The following is a 20,855-nucleotide window of genomic DNA, read 5'->3' on the forward strand; positions in this document are numbered from 1 at the left end:
AAAGCTAGTTCCCCTTATTAAGCTACAGTGTAACGTTCAGTTATGTTCAACTTTGCAAATACGTGATGTAATGAAAGCCAGATGACCTTTGACTCCCTTAGAATTAACTTTTTTTAAAGATGCAATGGTGTGTTGAACGCTTGCTTTAATTGCTATGCTAGGCCCACAACTGTACACCAGGCAGTGGGAATGAGACTAGCTGAAACTAGATAAACGTGTATGGCTGTCCTCAAAGGCCAGAGAGGTAGTGATCAATGTACTCAATGGAACTTCACCTTAATAATACAGAAAAGTTTCTTCACACTCCAAATGGTACATAAGCAGTATTAGCGTCAACGCACAGAAAACTCATTCCGTAAACAAAGTTTAATGTTAACCAATGCATGAGGTGTTCAACATGCTTTTCAGCAAAGCATTTATTTGACAATACAAAGCAGACAAGCTAATAAAATAGAACCTGCATTTCCTACAAAAAGTGTATATAGTATGAAACCAGCATAATATTGCAATTTTCTCACTTGGGACATATATACAGTATATATACACACTCAAATTAAATACTGTAAGTACAGTTTGCAATCTTATTTTTTAAGCATTGGAATGCGTGTCCTGTACTTGTCTGTATTCCTGCAAAAAGTACCTTCACAATGGCCCAAAGTCTTAAGTTAATTAACAAGGGAAAAAGAGGGGAAAAGATCGCAAATTGAATAAAAACTAAAAAGAGAACCCTTAAAGTGTCGTCGGGCAAGTGGGTCTTTACAGCTGGGGTAGTTTGTCCACAGGGGTGTCGAATTTGAAGTCCGGGGGGAAGAGGTCGGCGGCGCGGGGGTAGATGAGTCGGTACGACTGTCTGATTGTGACATCTGCCACACCGGCGATGTCTCCAATCTCTGTCCAAGGGGAGAGATTTGCAGAAATGACTACTGGTGCCTTAAGTCTTCAGACCATTGGTGATATACTTGTGTTCTCAGAACTATCAGAAATATGAGTTCCTGAACATTCAGAAACGGTTTGCTGAGCTCTCAAGTCAAGTGTGGACCACAAACGTCACACTGTTATTTGTACCTGAAATTTACTGAATCAGGTTTTAAAGTTTATAGACAAACACAAATAGTTCAGATTCAGCCCATAAAGAAGACCACCACACAAAGACAACCTACCACCAACTATCCCCACCATCCTCCCACCCACAACCTCACCTTTCTGGGTCTTTTTCTCAGCGGAGGCCTGGGAGGCCATGTAGATGGCGGCGGCGGCCACAGAGATGGGACTCCTGCCGGGCACCAGGTCCAGCTCCACGGCCTTCCGGGCGATGTAGGTGGCCGCCATCTGCACCTGCTTGGGCAGGCCCAGGTTGGAGCAGAAGCGGGACATGAAGTCTCCGGTGGTGATGAGGTCCACGCTGGTCTCCAGGGCCTTGAGGATCAGCTTGAAGCAGCGGCCGATCTCCTTCTTGGAGATGCGGGACACGGCGCAGATCTCTGCGGGGGATGGATGACAAGGGAGTCATTAGTGACACATCTTCAGGGTCGTTTTAATAAGACATGCAAGGGAGAACGTTTAAAAAAACGAAAATAAAAATCCCTGTTTCAGTCAGTTTTCTTCCGTTTTGGTGCCTAATGAACATGATCCAGGAAACTTTCATAACCGTGAAGTCTTGACAACCAGCACTGACTAAGACGTTGCTTGGAACATGCTAATATGATCTTAAAACCATAGATGATACAGATGATTCGATATGTAATTCCATGCTCTAAACATCCTCGTTAGAGGAGCTCACCTTTAAACGTCCGAGGCACGCCCTCTTGTCTACAGGCGATGTAAAGGCAGGCTGATGCGATGGCGTCGTTGGCCCGCCCCTTCAGGCTCTTCTGCTCGTACACTTGCTTAAATAAGTTATTTGTTCGGTCCTGCGGGTCAAATACAACATTTACTTCAGCGCAAACTCTCAGTTTGCTGTGAACATTCATATAGTTTTGTTAAGAGAAAACCTCATATTTAGAGTAACCTGCTAAATAACTTGAGTTTTGGAAATAGATTAATCAGTTAGCTAGCTAGCTACTAGGTTCCACAAAGCTAAACAAATAGAAGTAGAAGAGAGAATGGGACTCGCTATGATGTTCCTTGGTAGGTTGATCCGGTCGGCCATGGTGGTAATCTCTTTGAAGGCGTTTAGCATTGCGCGGTCTGAACTGCTCATGGTCCGCCGGTTCTGGTACTTGGAGTTGCCGAACTCGTCAAAACTAGCCGCGCCTGTTCCCTATGGTGACAACAGAATTGTTGGAACCATTAGTGATATAGACTTACTACCTGGTCAATCTTATGACAATGACGTCTCTTATGGAAATCAGAGACCTGTGGAACCTGATGAAGACCATGTCACACACAAAGGGGAGCAGACATTTTATTATTTTGTGGTCTGGCGCCCCACAGACCACAAACATAAACATAGGTTTAAGCATATTTCCCTGTAAGTGGTGACTTTAGCCAGGTGGCAGGGCCTCTGTGCCAGTTGTGGTGTCAGGTAAGATGGCCAACGTGTGTACTTACCTTGCTGATCATGGTGGTCAAGTCTCCCCCATTGAGGAGTGGGTTCTGGGCGTCGCCCACTCTGGACGGGTCTTTGGTGGCTTTCTCATTGGTGAAGGTCCTCCACTCTGAGCCCACGTCAATCACCCTGTCACCTGGGGAACCACACACATTACTACATGGGGCTAAGCTCAAATATGTTCAAACAGCTTTCTTTCCCCATTTACCCTATTTTATCTCCTTGAACAGTGAGCACTGACATGAATAGATAGAGGTAAAAGCGATAAACATCAAGCACCCACTGTATTGATTTCACCATTATAGAATAATGCTTTCACCAAGTAAGTCCTTCCTTTTGTGACAAGAAGAGATTAGGAAATTCAATATTAGAAAGGGAAGCAGTATTCAGTGTCACTGGGACCAGGGCCAACACTTCATAAATGTTTATGTAAATAAGAATAGTAACTAATTGTAATGATACAACCACGACACAAAATGACCAAATGTGCCAGTTGTGGCTTATCTACACTAACGTCTTCCCTTTGTTCCTGTCACAGATTTGTATACACCCTGCACTTCCCAGACCAGCCCACAAGATGGTCTAATTCTCACTCAAGAAATAGACACTTTCCTTATATTTACTCTGGTTTATCGCCTCTTTCTGGGGCCTCATTTATAACCATTACGTAGATTTTACACTAAATATCTGCGTGCGCCATTTCTGAAAAGATGACGCATGTACAAAAATATTGAGATTTGTAAACTTGGCGCACGTTTCCCGTTATAAACCAAACCTGTCAATTCAATTTGTACTGGACGTGTACACATATTTTGCAGATGTTATGACGGGTGTAGCGAAATGGTTATTTTCCTAGCTCCAACAGTGCAGTAATACCTAACAATACACCATAATCCAAAAAATAAAAAGGAATTAAAGGGATATTCCAAAAAATGTCTACTTCATAATCTCCAGCACCACCCCAACATATGTGAAAATTGCAAATTTCTACGTTTTATAGTAAAAAAGATAAGATAAGTGTTTCCAATGACATCGGTTTGCATCGTGTGATTTGAACCAATTATGAGTAGGCATTACCTACTAATTGTCTACTAAATGGTTAAAGATATCATTGGAAACACTTATCTTCCTCTATCTTAGAAACGTGCCATTTTAACACGATGTTGGGGTGGTGCTGGAGATTATGAATATGAAGTTGAAATTTCCCTTTAAGAAATATTGAAATATTACAACGAGCAATGTCAGAGTCCATAATATAAATAGATATGTATATGATTGTGTGTATAGACATGATGGACAGTATATGAATAGAAAAGTTGTGTACAGTAGTAGGATGATCGACTAGAACACAGTATATACATATGAAGTGGGTAAAACAGTATGTAAACATTATTAAAGTGACGTAAAACTGTGCGCACGTGAACGAGCGTTATAACTCTGCCCGAAAAACGGTGACAATAACGCCATTATTTGCTGTATACTTTGGAATTAGGACGAGATAACATCTAAAGGAAATAGCAATGGCGAACTTGATCAAATGTCTTTGGAGGTGTTGGCAGAATGTTTTCTTTTGAAGTAACATTTTCTGTAGCCTATCTGACCGTTTCTGAAAGACAAAAACAATTGCAAATTGTTGCGGATGTGTAAACAGATCGATTGAATTCAGTAATGTTTTGCATTTACTTTATCCCGAACCTACAGTGCATTAAGAAAGTATTCAGACCCCTTCTCCACATTTTGTTACATTACAGCCTTATTCTAAAATGGATTCAATAAATCAAAATGTCCTCATCTACACACAATACCCCATAATGACAATGCAAAAACAGGTTTTTCTAAATGTTTGCTAATTTATAAAAAATGTAAACAGAAATAAGAATTCAGACCGTTTGCTATGAGACTCGAAATTGAGCTCAGGTGCATCCTGTTTCCAATGATCATCCTTGAGATGTTTCTACAACTTGATTGGAGTCCACCTGTGGTAAATTCAATTGATTGGACATGATTTGGAAAGGCACACACCCGTTTATATAAAGGTCCCACAGTTGACCGTGCATGTCAGAGCAAAAACCAAGCCATGAGGTCGAAGGAATTGTCCGTAGAGCTCCGAGATAGGATTGTGTCGAGGTACAGATCTTGCAAAGGGTACCAAAAAATGTCTGCAGCATTGAAGGTGCCCAAAAACACAGTGACCTCCATCATTCTTAAATGGAAGAAGTTTAGAACCACCAACACTCTTCCTAGAGCTGGCCGCCAGGCAAAACTGAGCAATCGGGGGACAAGGGCCTTGGTCAGGGAGGTGACCAAGAACCCATTGGTCACTCTGACAGAGCTCCAGAGTTCCTCTGTGGAGATGGGAGAACTTCCAGAAGGACAACCATCTCTGCAGCACTCCACCAATCAGGCATTTAGGTAGAGTGGCCAGACAGAAGCCACTCTTCAGTAAAAGGCACATGACAGCCCACTTGGAGTTTGCCAAAATGCATCTAAAGGACTCAGACCATGAGAAACAAGATTCTTTGTTCTGATGAAACCAATATTGAACTATTTGGACTGAATGCCAAGTGTCACGTCTGGAGGAAACCTGGCACCATCCCTATGGTGAAGCATGGTGGTGGCAGCATAATGCTGGGGGGATGTTTTTCAGCGGCAGGGACTGGGAAACTAGTCAGGATCGAGGGAAAGATGAAAGCGGGAAAGTACAGAGAGATCCTTGATGAAAACCTGCTCCAGAGCACTCAGGACCTCACTGGGGCGAAGGTACACCTTCCAACAGGACAATTACCCTAAGCACACAGCAAAGACAACGCAGGAGTGGATTCGGGACAAGTCTCTGAATGTCATTGAGTGGCCCAGCCAAAGCCCGGACTTGAACCCGGTCTAACATCTCTGGAGAGACCTGAAAATAGCTGTGCAGCTATTTGACAAAGCTTGAGAGAATCTGCAGAGAAGAATGGGAGAAACTCCCCAAATACAGGTATGCGCCAAGCTTGTAGTGTCATACCCAAGAAGACTCAGGGCTGTAATCGCTGCCAAAGGTGCTTCAACAAAGTACTGAGTAAAGTGTCTGAATACTTATGTAAATGTCATATTTACGTTTTAAATTTTTAATACATTTGCAAAAAATTCTAAAAACCTGTCTTTGCTTTGTCATTATGGGGTATTGTGTGTAGATTGATGCGGAAAATTAACAATATAATCAATCTTAGAATAAGGCTGTAACGTAACAAAACGTGGAAATATTCAAGGGGTCTGAATACTTTCCGAATGCACTGTAAATAAAATGCAAATTCTTTCTGATTTTAGATGGATTTTCGCTCTTTTCACTAACGGCAAATGATTGCATCTTGTTATTATATTTATCTACCCTTTTTTTGTTATGAATAAGAGTGTCATCAAATATTCCTGCACAAGGCTACTTTTGCCTTGTTGAAATGCAATAATTCAACCACTAGAAACTACGCATACGCATGATCTAAAGTTTGCAGGAGGATAAGCACATTCTCAGGGCAAGTTCTGTTTTTATAAATGCCAATTTTTGCATGAAAACTAGCGCCTGCATGTTTTGGGGCCTATTTTGTGCGTACGTAACGTTTATAAATTAGGCCCTGGAAACTAGCAGGGTCAGGGATTCGATTTTTTGCCTTAATCCAATGAGCCCTTTCCATACATAAATCATGCTAATATCCAGCACTAAATTGACGTTCATCTCCTTATAGCACAGCAAAGCGATGGGATACAATCTAGCTTTACATCATTACTGAATCGTCCGTCTTACCCACTATGTCCCCATATAATTAGCCACGTGTTTCCTATGGGTCTCATAATGGGAGACCTGCTATGTTACGTTCAGATAGAGCCCTGTAATGCTATCTGTTGCTCTAACTAGGGTGGCTTTCCAAGGCCATCTAAGGAAGGCGTGGACAGATTTGATTCTATTGTATCTTTGAGCGGATGTTATATTCTATGATTTCCTGGTATTATGCACTCTAGCTATGTGACAGGTCTGACATGTCTTTAGTGTAAAGTCCTCCTCCAGTCTCCTTTTCACCTGATTACTTAACAAAAGGCACATCTCAATAAGTGGTCCAGGTATCCTCATGACATGACATAAGAGGGGGACCTTCCCTCTTTTGTTCTCTATTGTTCCTCAAGCAAGGTGGGAGGCTGATGACATCACAAAGTCCCCATCAGACCAACTCCTTGAATGCCCTACTCGAAGTTTGCAGTAGTCAAAAAAAAAAAAAAACTATTTTGCTCAAAACATATATTTTTGAACCCGTTAGTGTGTGTACTTTACCGTATTTATACTTGGGATAAACCTTTTCAACAGGAAGTGCAAAAATCGCTGGAGGACATCTGTAAGAGCCTTGCTGCTCAAGTCCCATGTCATAATACCAGCACAAACACATCACTCCCCCTGAACTAGAGGTTAGGACTGTGTCTATAGAAGTGTAGGCCCAGCAGTTTCAAGTTTTAATGTCACGTGCACAAGTACAGTGAAATGCCTTCCTTGCGAGCTCTAAACCCAACAATGCAGTGATCAATATCAATGTAGTACAAAAAATTACATAAAAGAAAACACAATAAAAAAAAATATATATAATAAGAACACGAGAAAGTAAGACTCTATACAGGGTCAATCCCAATACCATATTTACAATGTGCAGGAATACTGGAGTAAAAGAGGTAGATCTGTATAGGGGTAAGGTGACTAGGCATCAGGATGTATGATAAACAGAGTAGCAGCAGCGTAATTGAAGAAATAAAAATGCATACAAGGGTCAACTCAAGGGTTAGCTATTTAGCCGTCTTAGGGCTTGGCAATGAAGCTGTTCAGGAGCCTGTTGGTGTTGCACTGATGCACCGGTAACACTTGCTGTTGCCATACCAAGCAGTGATGCAGCCAGTCAAGATGCTCTCGATGGTGCAGCTGTAGAACTTTAAGGATTTGAGGGCCCATGCCAAACTTCCTGAGGGGGAAGAGCCACTGTCGCGCCGTCTTCACGACTGTGCGCTTGAACCATTTTAAGTCCTCAGTGATTTGGACGCAGAGGAACTTGAAGCTTTCGACCCGCTCCATTGCAGCCCTGTCGATGTGGATGGGGGCGTGCTCGCCCCCCGGTTTCCTGTAGTTCACGATCAGCTCCTTGGTGACTTTGAGGGAGAGGTTGTTGTCCCGGCACCACACTGCCAGGTCACTGACCTCCTGATCAGGCCTACCACCACCGTCGTGTCGTCAGCAAACTTGATGGTATTGGAGCCGTGCGTGGCCACGCAATCGTGGGTGAACAGGGGGTGTTGAGGGTCAGCGTGGCGGAGGTGATGTTGCCTACCCTCACTATCTGAGGTCGGCCCGTCAGGAAGTCCAGGATCCAGTTGCAGAGGGAGGTGTTCAGTCCCAGGGTCCTAAGCTTGGTGATGAGCTTGGAGGGGACAATAGTGTTGAACACTGAGCTGTAGTCAATTAACAGCATTCTCACATAGGTATTCCTCTTATCTAGGTGGGTGAGGGCAGTGTGGCGTGCAATTGAGATTGTGTCGTCAATGGATATGTTGGGGCAGTATGCAAAATGGAGAGGGTCTAGGGTGTCTGGGATGATTGAGTTATTGTGTGCCATAACCAGCCTTTCAAAGCAATTCATGATTACAGATGTGAGTGCTACAGGGCGTTAGTCATTGTAGCATGAAGCCTTAGAGTTCTTGGGAACAGGAATGGTGGTGGTCATCTTAAAACATGTGGGGATTACAGACTGGGACAAAGAGGTTGAAAATGACTGTGAATATGTCTGCCAGCTGATCTGCACATGCTCTGAGAATGCGCCCTGGAATACTGTCCGGCCCCGCGGCCTTGCGAGTGTTGACCTGATTAAAGACCTTACTTCGGCCTCGGAGAGCGAGGTCACCCATTCCTCTGGGTCGGTGGTGGCCCTCACACCAGGCATGATGTTGTTATTGTCGAAGCATGCATAAAATGCGTTGAGTTCGTCTGGTAGAGAGGCATCATTGGGCAGATCACGGCTGGGTCTTCCTTTGTAATCCGTAATGGACTGTAGCCCCTGCCACATGCAGCGGAGCCTCTGTAATCGGATTCCACTTTATTCCTATATTGTCCTTTTGCTCGTTTGATGACTAAGGAGGTTCTAGGGGACTTCTTGTACTTGTTCCTGTCCTCAGCCGTAGTCTCAGGGTTCTCTGCGATAGCTCTGTGTGCGGTAGTCCTGTCCTTTAGTTTAGCGCCAACCTCGGTGTTAATTAAGGTATTTTGATTGGGGAAGCAGCAAACCTTCACTGTGGGAACAACGTCGACGAAGCATTTCCTTATGAAGCCGGTGACAGAGGTGGTTAGCTCATCGATGTTATAGGCAAAGTATCTGAACATATTCCAATCAGAGCTAGCAAAGCAATCCTGTAGCATAATCTCTGATTCTGATTACCATTTCTCAATGGAGTGAGTCACGGGTACTGTTTGAGCTTCTGCTTGTAAACAGGAAGCAGGAGTCATGATCTGATTTGCCGAATGGCAAACAAGTGAGGGCCTTGTATGCTTGCTTGTGGGTAGAGTAACAGTGGTCTAGGACTATCGCCTCTAGTGGCAAAGGAGACATGTTGATGGAAGTTGGGCATCACGTCTTAATGACGCAGAATTAAAATCTCCAGCGACAAGGCAGCCAGCCTCTGGCGGTTTTTCTTGGGTACCCCGAAAATTGGGTCGGATTTACAGAACGAGCCCAGGGCAGATGTAACTGCTGATCAGATGTTCAAAAGTTATTGTCGGTTATAAGAAATGATAGCGGATTCGAGAAAATAAAGTAAAAATAAACACCAAAAGAACCACAAAATAGCAAAGTTGGGTCGGAGCTTGCAGAACGGCTGCCATCCAGTATGGGGCCATCTTGTACATCAGGCCTCTGTATGTTACGTTACGCTATATACCTACTGCAAAGACTTCTCCTCCCTACAGATAAGGCTTTGTGTCAGTCTGTTGCAAGTATTTTGCTACACCTGCAATAACATCTGCTAAATATGTGTATGTGACCAATCAAACGTAATGTGTGTTTCCCACAGCGACCAAGGCTATTTTAAGCTTAGGGGTTAGGCTTACAATAAAGGTTAGTTTTAGGGGTTAAAGTTAGGTTTAGGGAACATAGGATTTTGAATGGAAATACATTTTAGGACCCCACAAAAACATATGCTGTGTGTGTGCGTGTTTCAGCCTATCACTCACCCACTACAAGGCCACACTCAGGGCAGATCATGTCCCCTGCTCTGTAGTCTTCCACCAGCATGGCGTCTGGGTGGTTGGGGCACTGCACCTTGGGAAGGGCCAGGGCGTCTCCACTGCAAGTAAAGAATACATCCCAGAGGTCAGCCAACAGTGACCTCTTACCTTTGACCCTGCCTAGTGAGAGTTAACCCAGCACTGGGTGTGATTGTACTTATTTCCATAAAGCTGGTTTACAGCCAAGAATATGGTATTGGTTTACTTAACGCTATACACTTATAGCCGATTGACACTGCTCAAGGTGAGCAAGTATGTTGTTTAGTGAATTGGCAAATTATGATAATAGGGAAATCTTATAGCCTTTATTAAAATTGTACATAAATTGTTAAGCATGTCAGACTGTCTTTCCCTAAATCTGAGAAATATATTTACCTTTAATAATATAAAAACAAAGGGCACTTCTGAAAATTACATGTTGCAAAAGCAATTCTGGTTGCTTGTTTTACAACAGTAACTGCTCTCAAGCATCAACACCATAGTCAATGTTACTTGTTTATTGATCGAATATGTATATGCATTCCAAGGTAAATGGACTGGGAAGTAGGCCTACTTCAAACCTAGTACAGAAAAGCCACTGCAAAGACTGTGTCAACTTAATGTAGATGATTATGATTCAGTGGCATTGTGGCCAAAAAGCTTTCGACAATGGGACCCATAAAATGGGCTTCCAGCGTTTCACAAAGTTATCCTCGACACCAATTCGATTCTACAATACCAAAACATAACCCATTTAGCTAACTAGTTAGCTAACGGACTTGGTGCTGCGTCAACAGTCAATTTCTCTTCGTTTGGACAAGTGTAAACAAGTTATTTTGTGCTAGCCAGTGGAATAAATTGCTGGTAAAACAACCAAATCAACTTGCCGTGTCCTTGTGACAATTATCAATACAATGGCTGAATAATTTGTCATGATTAAGTCACTGTCACGGTGTGCGTTGAGACTCGGCTACTGTAAAAACTAATTAATGTAGCTACCTAATTGGATTTAGCCAGCTGAGCTGGCCCGACGACATCACCTTGCGACATCACACATTCCTTTCAAAACATGAAATTGCTTATTGACACTCGCATCTGCGTCATGATTTGTACGTTAGATATAATGTTGCGCTACCTATATCGGATGCATACAAACAATATGATCATTGACATGATATACGACCGAGACAATGTGTCCAACTGTGATTTGATAGTGTTTTCTGTTAGGCTAGCGAAGGTTAGCTAACAGTCAGTAATGGACATTCCGGCGGCTATGACGGAAAACACTTAGAAACAAGGGTCTCTCCGTGTTGATCGCAATCACCACTCATTGTTCAATAACTTTCACTTTCCCACATGAAAGCATAATAACACAGAAAACATAGCTTGGAATACATATTGTACACACCGGCTCGTCGACGCCATGTTGCAAACTACTTCTTTATGTTTCGAACAATAGCTTATTCTACCTCTATATATGTCCTTTTCGGCTCACGTGTTTACATGACGACGGAAGGGTAAAAGGCTCAAACTTCAAAAAGCGATTCAAATATGAGGACTGGATGTAGGCTACTAAAAAGGCGTATTGTACTGTTACGGAACAATGCTTTTGACATTTCAAAATTGAGAAAATGATTATCATTATCAAATGAAATCCTATGACGTCCTAACCGTGTCACCTTTAGTCACTGAGCGTATCCTTGAAGTGAATAAAGAGAATCAAGTGTAACCAAAAGGCAAAACTATTTAAACAAACGTGTGGATTTTTGTGTGTTTGTGTCTCTCAAACTTTATAAAGAAAAAGTAATCTTATTATTACATGCTTGCTTATTTTTGCAATAAATACTAGCCAACACCTCTGCAAGCTGGGCAGCTGGAACAAATCCCCCAGCCCTGCTCCCATCAGAGGGTAATATTTCCACTTGCCAGCCACTAAAGAAAAAAAGCACTTACATGGTGGGTTATGTGTACCGTGTAGCCTACATGGGAAAACATAATTGGAAAACATGTTCAAGCAGCAATGGTAGTGGCATAACCCTACTTAACCCCATTCAACAAACTGACTCAACTCTAAGCAGCCAATACTGCAGGCTCACTTGTTAGAGCCGTAGCAGACAGGCCTGTTTGTGAAGCTGTCAGAGATGGCATTGTCTCTGTGTGCCAGTCTGTGACTGTATTGCCTTGATTCTCCCTCACCAACACACCCCCTGTACTATTGACCTCAAAATCTCTGGTTGGACAACCACCACACAATGAGTCATTGGCCAGACATCCATTGACAGAGAATTGAAAGAGAAATTAAATGTTTCACAAATCATTTATGACTGTATCACATTGACTGTGGCATGCACCTTGAGCTATTTGGATTACATTGATTAATGGATCACATTACCATAAATAAACAAGCCTTGTCAGCAGCAGATATTTTATTCAATTGCACATTGCCCAATGACGTTGAAGACTAGTAGGAAGTGAATATAATTATTCTCCTTTTACCTGTAAGACAACAGCAGGTGGAGCTAAATCCAAAAATGTCAGATACGGCCATTATCTAAAAGCTCTTTCAGGCTTTCAAATGCTAAATACTAAATCACATTATTATTGTACTAAAGTCTCATGATGAATTAACATACAACATTAATTTATATCAATTATGTAAAGATTAATTCCTCTGAGATTCTCAAAGGAAAGGCGTTGCTGACACCTGCCAGATCTTACAACGCCAGGACTCCTGGTTATGCATTTTACATATCAGCTAAGCACATCTTATTGTTTATGTGCTAGTCGGAACTAGTGCCGCGATCAACCAGTGAACAAGTTGGAAATGTCAGAGTTTCCTAGTTCCGACTAGCACGTGAACGCGGCATTTGTTATAGCAATCTGTCAGTCGATGACACAGTCAATGACGTGGCACGCAACCATTGGTTGATGCATGCAACACACTAGTACACATTAGTGACACACTAGTGAAGATGTCACACTAGTGACGATGCGTCATGCTGGTGAGCAATCTCATCCAACTGTTGCTAATGCTGCCAGCACTGTGTGGTGTGAGTCCCTGAGTCCCATCTGAGGGACCTCTGTTTGATCCTCTGCCCATAGCCACAGCAGCACAACGGTTATGATCTCATCTACACTGATAAACACAAACAACAATCTCAATGAGTCACACAGAACACCATAAAAACAATGTGTAGTTTACAGGTAGTGTCACGATCGTCTTGGAAAGGAGTAGACCAAAGCGCAGCGTGTTGCACGAACATGATGCTTTATTTAATTAAAGCGAAACACGAAACAACAAAACAAATAACGATTTGTGAAGTCCACAGTGACAATGACTGACAAGGAACAAAAACCCACCATACAAAGACCAAGCAGCGTGTCCAGGAACACACGCAGGAGGTGACGCTGGTGGATGTCCTCCTCGGTTGGGGGCAGATTACCGAGGAGGAGGCCGTCCGGTACCGGAAGGCGATGAAGGGGGAGACCCAGGCAGGAGTGGAGAAGCGGCGTCAACCGGGCCGTGGTCGGAAAGGCGAGAGGCACCCCCAAGAATTTTTTAGGGGGGGGCACACGGCATGGGCGACTGGGCAGCAGGAGGCTGCCACAGGGCGAATCGGGAGATTAAGAGAGGAGGCCACCGGCTTTTGGGGGCCAGAAGGCAGGTTGGCGGAGCCTGGATGGAGAGCAGAGCCAACTCCCCGTACTCAGGCATGGCAGCATGAGACTGGGCAGGTTCCGCGGTATGCGGAGATGCGCACTGTGCCGCGAGTGGTCCGGCATAGTCCGGTACGTCCTGTGCGAGCACCCCGCACGTGTTGTGCGAAGGTGGGCATGCAGCCAGGACGGAGTGTGCCGGCTCAGCGCTCGCGGCCTCCAGTGCCTCTCCTCGGTCTCGGATATCCTGCGCCAGTGTCACGTGCTGTTATGCCAGTACGGGTACACAGCCCTGTACGTCCTGTGCTGATGCCTCACACAGAGTGTGTGAAGGTAGGCATTCAGCCAGGACGGGTTGTGGCAGCTCTTCACTCCAGGTCTCCTATCCGTCTCCATAGCCCAGTCCGGCCTGTTCCTGCTCCACGCACCAAGCCTACGGGGTGCGTCGTCAGCCCAGCCCGGCCTGTCCCTGCTCCACGCACCAAACCTACGGTGTGCGTCGCCAGCCCAGTCCGGCCTGTCCCTGCTCCACGCACCAAGCTTACGGTGTGCGTCGCCAGCCCAGTCCGGCCTGTCCCTGCTCCACGTACCAAGCCTACGGTGTGCGTCGACAGCCCAGCCCGGCCTGTCCCTGCTCCACGCACCAAGCCTACGGTGTGCGTCGACAGCCCAGCCCGGCCTGTCCCTGCTCCACGCACCAAGCCTACGGGGTGCGTCGTCAGCCCAGCCCGGCCTGTCCCTGCTCCACGCACCAAACCTACGGTGTGCGTCGCCAGCCCTGCCCGGCCTGTTCCTGCTCCACGCACCAAACCTACGGTGTGCGTCGCCAGCCCAGCCCGGCCTGTTCCTGCTCCACTCACCCAACCTACGGTGTGCGTCGCCAGCCCTGCCCGGCCTGTTCCTGCTCCACGCACCAAACCTACGGTGTGCGTCGCCAGCCCAGCCCGGCCTGTCCCTGCTCCACGCACCAAACCTACGGTGTGCGTCGCCAGCCCAGCCCGGCCTGTCCCTGCTCCACGCACCAAGCCTACGGGGTGCGTCGCCAGCCCAGCCCGGCCTGTCCCTGCTCCACGCACCAAACCTACGGTGTGCGTCGCCAGCCCGGCCCGGCCTGTTCCTGCCACTCGCACCAAACCTACGGTGCGCGTCGCCAGCCCGGCCCGGCCTGTTCCTGTCACTCGCACCAAGCCAGGGGGTGCGAGTCGCCAGCCCGGCCCGGTCTGTTCCTGCCACTGCACCAAGCCAGGGGTGCGAGTCGCCAGCCTGGTCCAGCCTGTTCCTGCCACTCGCACCAAGCCAGGGGTGCGAGTCGTCAGCCTGGTTCAGCCCGTTCCTGCTACTCGCACCAAGCCCGGGGTGCGAGTCGTCAGCCTGGTAAGACCGGTCAGCTGCTCCACAACGGAGCGTAAGCAATCCGCTCCGTCAATGTCCAGTCCAGATCCAGCCAGCGGGGTCAGACCGGACCAGGGGCGCTACGGGGGTAGTATGGAGGGGTGGTGGTCAAAGCCGGAGCCGGAGCCGCCTCCGAGGAGGAATGCCCACCCAGCCCTCCCCTGTTTGGGGTGTTTAGACGCGGTCGCAGTCCGCGCCTTTAGGGGGTACTGTCACACCCTGGCTCGGGGACTCTATATGTTGAGCCAGGGTGTGTGCATTCTATGTGTTCGTTTTCTATGTTGGGTATTCTAGTTGTTCTGTTTCTATGTTTGCCTGTATGACTCCCAATCAGAGGCAACGAGTGTCAGCTGTCGGCTGGTTGTCTCTGATTGGGAGCCATATTTAATCTGTATGTTTTCCTTTGGGTGTTGTGGGTTTTTGTTCCTTTACGGTCAGTGTTAACCGTTGGACTTCACGAGTCGTGTTTTGTTTGGTTTGTTAGTACTTTAATATAATAAAGTCATGTTTCTTTCACACGCTGCGCCTTGGTCTACTTCGCTACTAGACGATCGTGACAGGTAGACAGTACATGTTCTAACCAGTGGAGGCTGCTGAGGGGAGGACGACTCATAATAATGTCCAGAATGGAGTAAATGGAATGATATCAAACACATCATGTGTTTGATAGAATTCCACTCACTCCATTCCAGCCATTATATTGCATTGCAGCCATTATTATGAGCCGTCCTCCCCTCAGCAGCCTCCACTGGTTCTTACATCAGCCTACATCAACTGACTGTTCCTCACCTGAGCACCCCCCAGGCTGTTGACATTCTTTATCAGCCTTGATTACTGATTCAGACTGTCTGAGGCAGCCTCATTCGAACAACATGAATATGCACAGACATATCAGTCACCGTGAATACAGGGCTGTAGCTGTAGTCACTTAGTGTTATTACTAATCATATTACAATCTGGTATACTGGGATTAGAGACATGTTATACTGGGATTGGGGACATGTTGTGCTTACTAGTCATTCATTGTCATGGAAAGAGGTGTGTCTGAGATTGTGTTTGCATCTGGGAAGTTCATGCAAATTCAGGAGGGACTAGGCTACTAACTAGACAGCACATCAAAATCATGAACTGTTATGATTGCCTCAGGTGTTCCTGAAAGGATGATGGGTGTAGGGTGTTGTTGTATGGGATTTTCTTTGTTAAGGGAAGGAGGGATCTCTAGCTTTTGAGTAATTGACTGTGTATTCAGCCCTTTGTCAACACAATGACCTGGTTGCTAAGGACATGTGGTGGGTACGTCTGTTCATCTGTTGCCACCCCTGGGGGCCGGTCCTTATTACACGACGGCTCCACCCAGTCCCCATTGCTGTGACCATGACCACAACCCTGTATGCAAAATTTCCTTTTGTAGGATAGCCAGAGGCAAAGTCATGAATATTCATGAGTTACGTTGGGTGATGGGTTGAGCCTTCTTGGGTGTTTGCGGTCACACAGAAGCACTGCAGAGCCATCTGATTGGGTGCGTTCCTCTGCCCATGTGTTGCTGACGTATGCCAGATTTTACAATGCCTGGATAGGTATTTTACGTATTAGCAAACCACATCATATGTTATAGCAATCTGTCAGTGGATGACAGAGTCAATGATGTGGCACGCAATCATTGGCTAATGCATGCAATATCTGAGCAGGGGAACGCAACCTTTAGCTTGCTCACCGGCATGAGCAGTGAGCACTGAACAATTTGGGAAACCCAGCATCAGCTTAATCAATCGGGAAATAAATGAAAGCCTCACCAGCTAGCTACCAATTTATTTTTGTTTCACTGTCCGATCATTCATAAAATGAGTCCACTTATTGTTATTAGTTATTATTATTTAACAGCTGAGGTGACTCAAACCCTGTAGCTAGCTAACAAGCCCTCCTCGGCGACAATGTTATTAGGGTGCGGGAATATTATACTGTATATGTCTTTTAATTTCAAGATAACTGTCATTGAAGTTGGTGGTTACTACAGTTTTTTTCTGTGTTTTGGTAAGGGCTCGAAGGAATATCATGCACCCAAGAAGGCTCAACCAATCACCCGATGGAAAATAATGACTTTGCCTCCGGCTATCCTACGAAATGAAATTTCGCACCCTGCATGAACGCTCCCCCTCGAGCATCCCATTGGTTCCTGCATGAATGCCCCCCCTCGAGCGCGCCATCTTCATGCTTGTGTGACACTTTTGATATTCTGGATTTCCCCTGATTGTCTATGTGGGTCAAAAGGGAAATAAAAGTATTATCACTGTCTACCAGTGTCCTAGCTAGCTAGCTACCGGTGTTGCCCCCGCCCGTCTGCTGTGTACCTCCTAGCTAGCTAGCACACAGTGTCCTTCACTCCCGCCTGCCAAACACCTGCCCTCGTTAACAGAACTACAGGAAAGCAGTGCCGAAGGACAATGTCTACAGGCGACCTAGCTAGCTAGTAAGTAGCCTTGCACGAGCCTTGGCTTGTGCGAGCCGGTACGGCTCATAGGGCAGGAGCCTATCTCCTGTTTCTGTAGCGCGAGGCAGCTTGATGTAAAAGTACAAGTACACCCCCTGGACAGGACACTAGTCTATTACAGGGCCTTACCCCCAATCTATCTCCTTCATGTTGATTAGCAAGCAGAGATGCATCAGTTCCCATTTTTACAGTCTTTGGTATGACTCGGCCAGAGACTGAACTCACAACCTTCCAATCTCAGGGCGGACACTCTAACCACAAGGCCACTGAGTTGGTCCTAGCTAGCTACCTGCTGTGTACTGGAGTCCTAGCTAGCTAGCATACAGTGTCCTTCGCTAAACCCCTGCCGAACACCTGCTGCTCTTGCCATCTTTAACCGAACTGCGGGAAAACGGTGCCCGACAGGCGGGGGCGAAGGACACTGCCTACCGTTGTCCCAGCTAGATATATACGGTTATCGCCCCTGCCTCTTCTTTATCGGCGGTTGGCATCCAACGTTATGGTGCATTACCGCCACCTACCATATGTACCGGAGTCCTAGCTTGAAAATGTACCAATAGAAGTATAAAGAGGGGTTCCTGGAGATGCAGGAATGCCCACATGCAGGAACGCCCCGAATTGCGGTCCGCAATTGCACCCTTCTCGGCTAGTGGCCAATCCTCAAAAAGGGCTTTCGTTTTTGAGATACCCCTACCCTAGGTAGAACAAAACACAACCATGTTTTTCACATCTCTAATGTCTCCCATTTCTGTAATGGATGATCGTGAATACATATTTTACTGCAAATATGGTTAAATTGATAGATATTGTGACACACCCCCTAAACTCAAAACGTGCAGAATAATGCATGGTTGGAGGGGGGTGGGCCACATAAGCTCATGTAACCCAATATTACATGCTCTGATACTGCAGAAAAATTGCAATACAAGTAGTCAGTTATCTGCCCTACATACACAAACAAACAGAATTAGGATATCTTAATGCATCTTGGAAATATAGACCTGTAAACACAAAGATACAACAGGCGAAAATATAAACTATGAATATACTGTATATGATGAATGTAAGCTTTACTTTTTGGTAGCTGATTAATAGACAACTTTCCAAGTCAAATGTGCTCTCATTCAGTGGTGTATGTGTCACGGATCCCCCGGTACTGCTGCTCATTCCATTCACCAGCTCCGGAGGTCTACCACACCGGCCTTCTAGGCGTCACTGACCTGATTCATTACCATCAACCCCCGAATGTCTTGTCTCATTACGCACACCTGGTTCCCATTCCCCCTGATTAGTATGTGTATATATGTGCCCTCTGTTCCCCACTGTCGATTATTGGCCCATGTCCGTTGGTGTCGTGAGTACCGTGTATTGTGCGGGTTAGGGTTACTCCTCGCTCTTTTGTTTGGGTTACATCCCAGTGTTATATATATATATATATATATATACGTGTTTGTTTTGGGCTTCGTCCCCGTCGTTTTTTCATGACGTACCTTGTGTTGGGTGGAGTAATAAAAAACCCTAATACGTATTCCGTCGCCTGTCTTCTAATCATTATACAATGTGACAGTATGGTCCTGCCTGACAAAAATACATACAGTTACACATGTTTTTTATGTTGTTGTAGCTATTGTAATTGGCTCTAAAGAAAACACCCCCTAAACTCAATAAATGCAGAATAATGCCTGGCTGGAGGGGGGTGGGCTGCATAAACTCAGGGCCACATAAGCTCATGTAACCCCATATTGCAAGTTCTAATATTGCTAAAATGTGGAATACAAGTAGTCAGTTGTCTGCACTAAATACACACATACTGTAAGCAGCATTAGGATATCTTAACGCGTCTTGGAAATATAGACCTGTAAACACAGAGATACAATAGGCAGAAATATAAACTATGAATATTTATGATGAATGTAAGTTTACTTTTTGATATCTGATTAATAGACAGCCTTTAAAAATCTAAATTAGCTCTCATTCAGTGTTGTGTGGTTGTGCCTGACAAATACAGTTACACAAGTGGGCTGAGACAGTCAAAGCTGTCATGTCTTTTCAGTCAAAGGTGTTACAGTGAGGGGAAAAAGTATTTGATCCCCTGCTGATTTTGTACGTTTGCCCACTGACAAAGAAATTATCAGTCTATCATTTTAATGGTAGGTTTATTTGAACAGTGAGAGACAGAATAACAACAAAAAAATCCAGAAAAACGCATGTCAAAAATGTTATAAATTGATTTGCATTTTAATGAGGGAAAAAAGTATTTGACCCCCTCTCAATCAGAAAGATTTCTGGCTCTCAGGTGTCTTTTATACAGGTAATGAGCTGAGATTAGGAGCACACTCTTAAAGGGAGTGCTCCTAATCTCAGCTTGTTACCTGTACAAAAGACACCTGTCCACAGAAGCAATCAATCAATCAGATTCCAAACTCTCCACCATGGCCAAGACCAAAGAGCTCTCCAAGGATGTCAGGGACAAGATTGTAGACCTACACAAGGCTGGAATGGGCTACAAGACCATCGCCAAGCAGCTTGGTGAGAAGGTGACAACAGTTGGTGCGATTATTCGCAAATGGAAGAAACACAAAAGACCTGTCAATCTCCCTCGGCCTGGGGCTCCATGCAAGATCTCACCTCGTGGAGTTGCAATGATCATGAGACCGGTGAGGAATCAGCCCAGAACTACACGGGAGGATCTTGTCAATGATCTCAAGGCAGCTGGGACCATAGTCACCAAGAAAACAATTGGTAACACACTACGCCGTGAAGGACTGAAATCCTGCAGCGCCCGCAAGGTCCCCCTGCTCAAGAAAGCACATATACATGCCCGTCTGAAGTTTGCCAATGAACATCTGAATGATTCAGAGGAGAACTGGGTGAAAGTGTTGTGGTCAGATGAGACCAAAATGGAGCTCTTTGGCATCAACTCAACTCGCCGTGTTTGGAGGAGGAGGAATGCTGCCTATGACCCCAAGAACACCATCCACACCGTCAAACATGGAGGTCGAAACATTATGCTTTGGGGGTGTTTTTCTGTTAAGGGGACAGGACAACTTCACCGCATCAAAGGGACGATGGACGGGGCCATGTACCGTCAAATCTTGGGTGAGAACCTCCTTCCCTCAGCCAGGGCATTGAAAATGGGTCGTGGGTGGGTATTCCAGCATGACAATGACCCAAAACACACGGCCAAGGCAACAAAGGCGTGGCTCAAGAAGAAGCACATTAAAGGTCCTGGAGTGGCCTAGCCAGTCTCCAGACCTTAATCCCATAGAAAATCTGTGGAGGGAGCTGAAGGTTCAAGTTGCCAAACGTCAGCCTCGAAACCTTAATGACTTGGAGAAGATCTGCAAAGAGGAGTGGGACAAAATCCCTCCTGAGATGTGTGCAAACCTGGTGGCCAACTACAAGAAACGTCTGACCTCTGTGATTGCCAACAAGGGTTTTGCCACCAAGTACTAAGTCATGTTTTGCAGAGGGGTCCAATACTTATTTCCCTCATTAAAATGCAAATC

The 20,855-nt window shown here is 45.5% G+C and overlaps 1 protein-coding gene across 2 annotated transcripts; it reads right to left on the reverse strand.

The window, feature by feature from the left end:
- Nucleotides 1-351: 351 nt before the first annotated feature.
- LOC121535020 (transcription initiation factor IIB) lies at nucleotides 352-11,300 on the reverse strand. 2 transcript variants are annotated; one of them, XM_041841683.1, is made up of 7 exons: nucleotides 11,279-11,300; nucleotides 9,777-9,889; nucleotides 2,551-2,684; nucleotides 2,114-2,260; nucleotides 1,781-1,910; nucleotides 1,200-1,481; nucleotides 352-890 (listed from the first exon to the last, which is right to left on the reverse strand). In XM_041841683.1, exons 2-7 carry the CDS (start codon nucleotides 9,835-9,837, stop codon nucleotides 757-759), a joined length of 888 nt encoding a protein of 295 aa, XP_041697617.1. In that variant the 5' UTR covers nucleotides 9,838-9,889; nucleotides 11,279-11,300; the 3' UTR covers nucleotides 352-756. The 2 variants fall into 2 exon arrangements, with proteins under 2 accessions (XP_041697617.1, XP_041697616.1); XM_041841682.1 differs by having other exon boundaries at nucleotides 11,218-11,299.
- Nucleotides 11,301-20,855: the final 9,555 nt, after the last annotated feature.

Source organism: Coregonus clupeaformis, chromosome 21, assembly GCF_020615455.1.
Source record: "Coregonus clupeaformis isolate EN_2021a chromosome 21, ASM2061545v1, whole genome shotgun sequence".
Taxonomy (NCBI): Eukaryota; Metazoa; Chordata; class Actinopteri; order Salmoniformes; family Salmonidae; genus Coregonus; species Coregonus clupeaformis.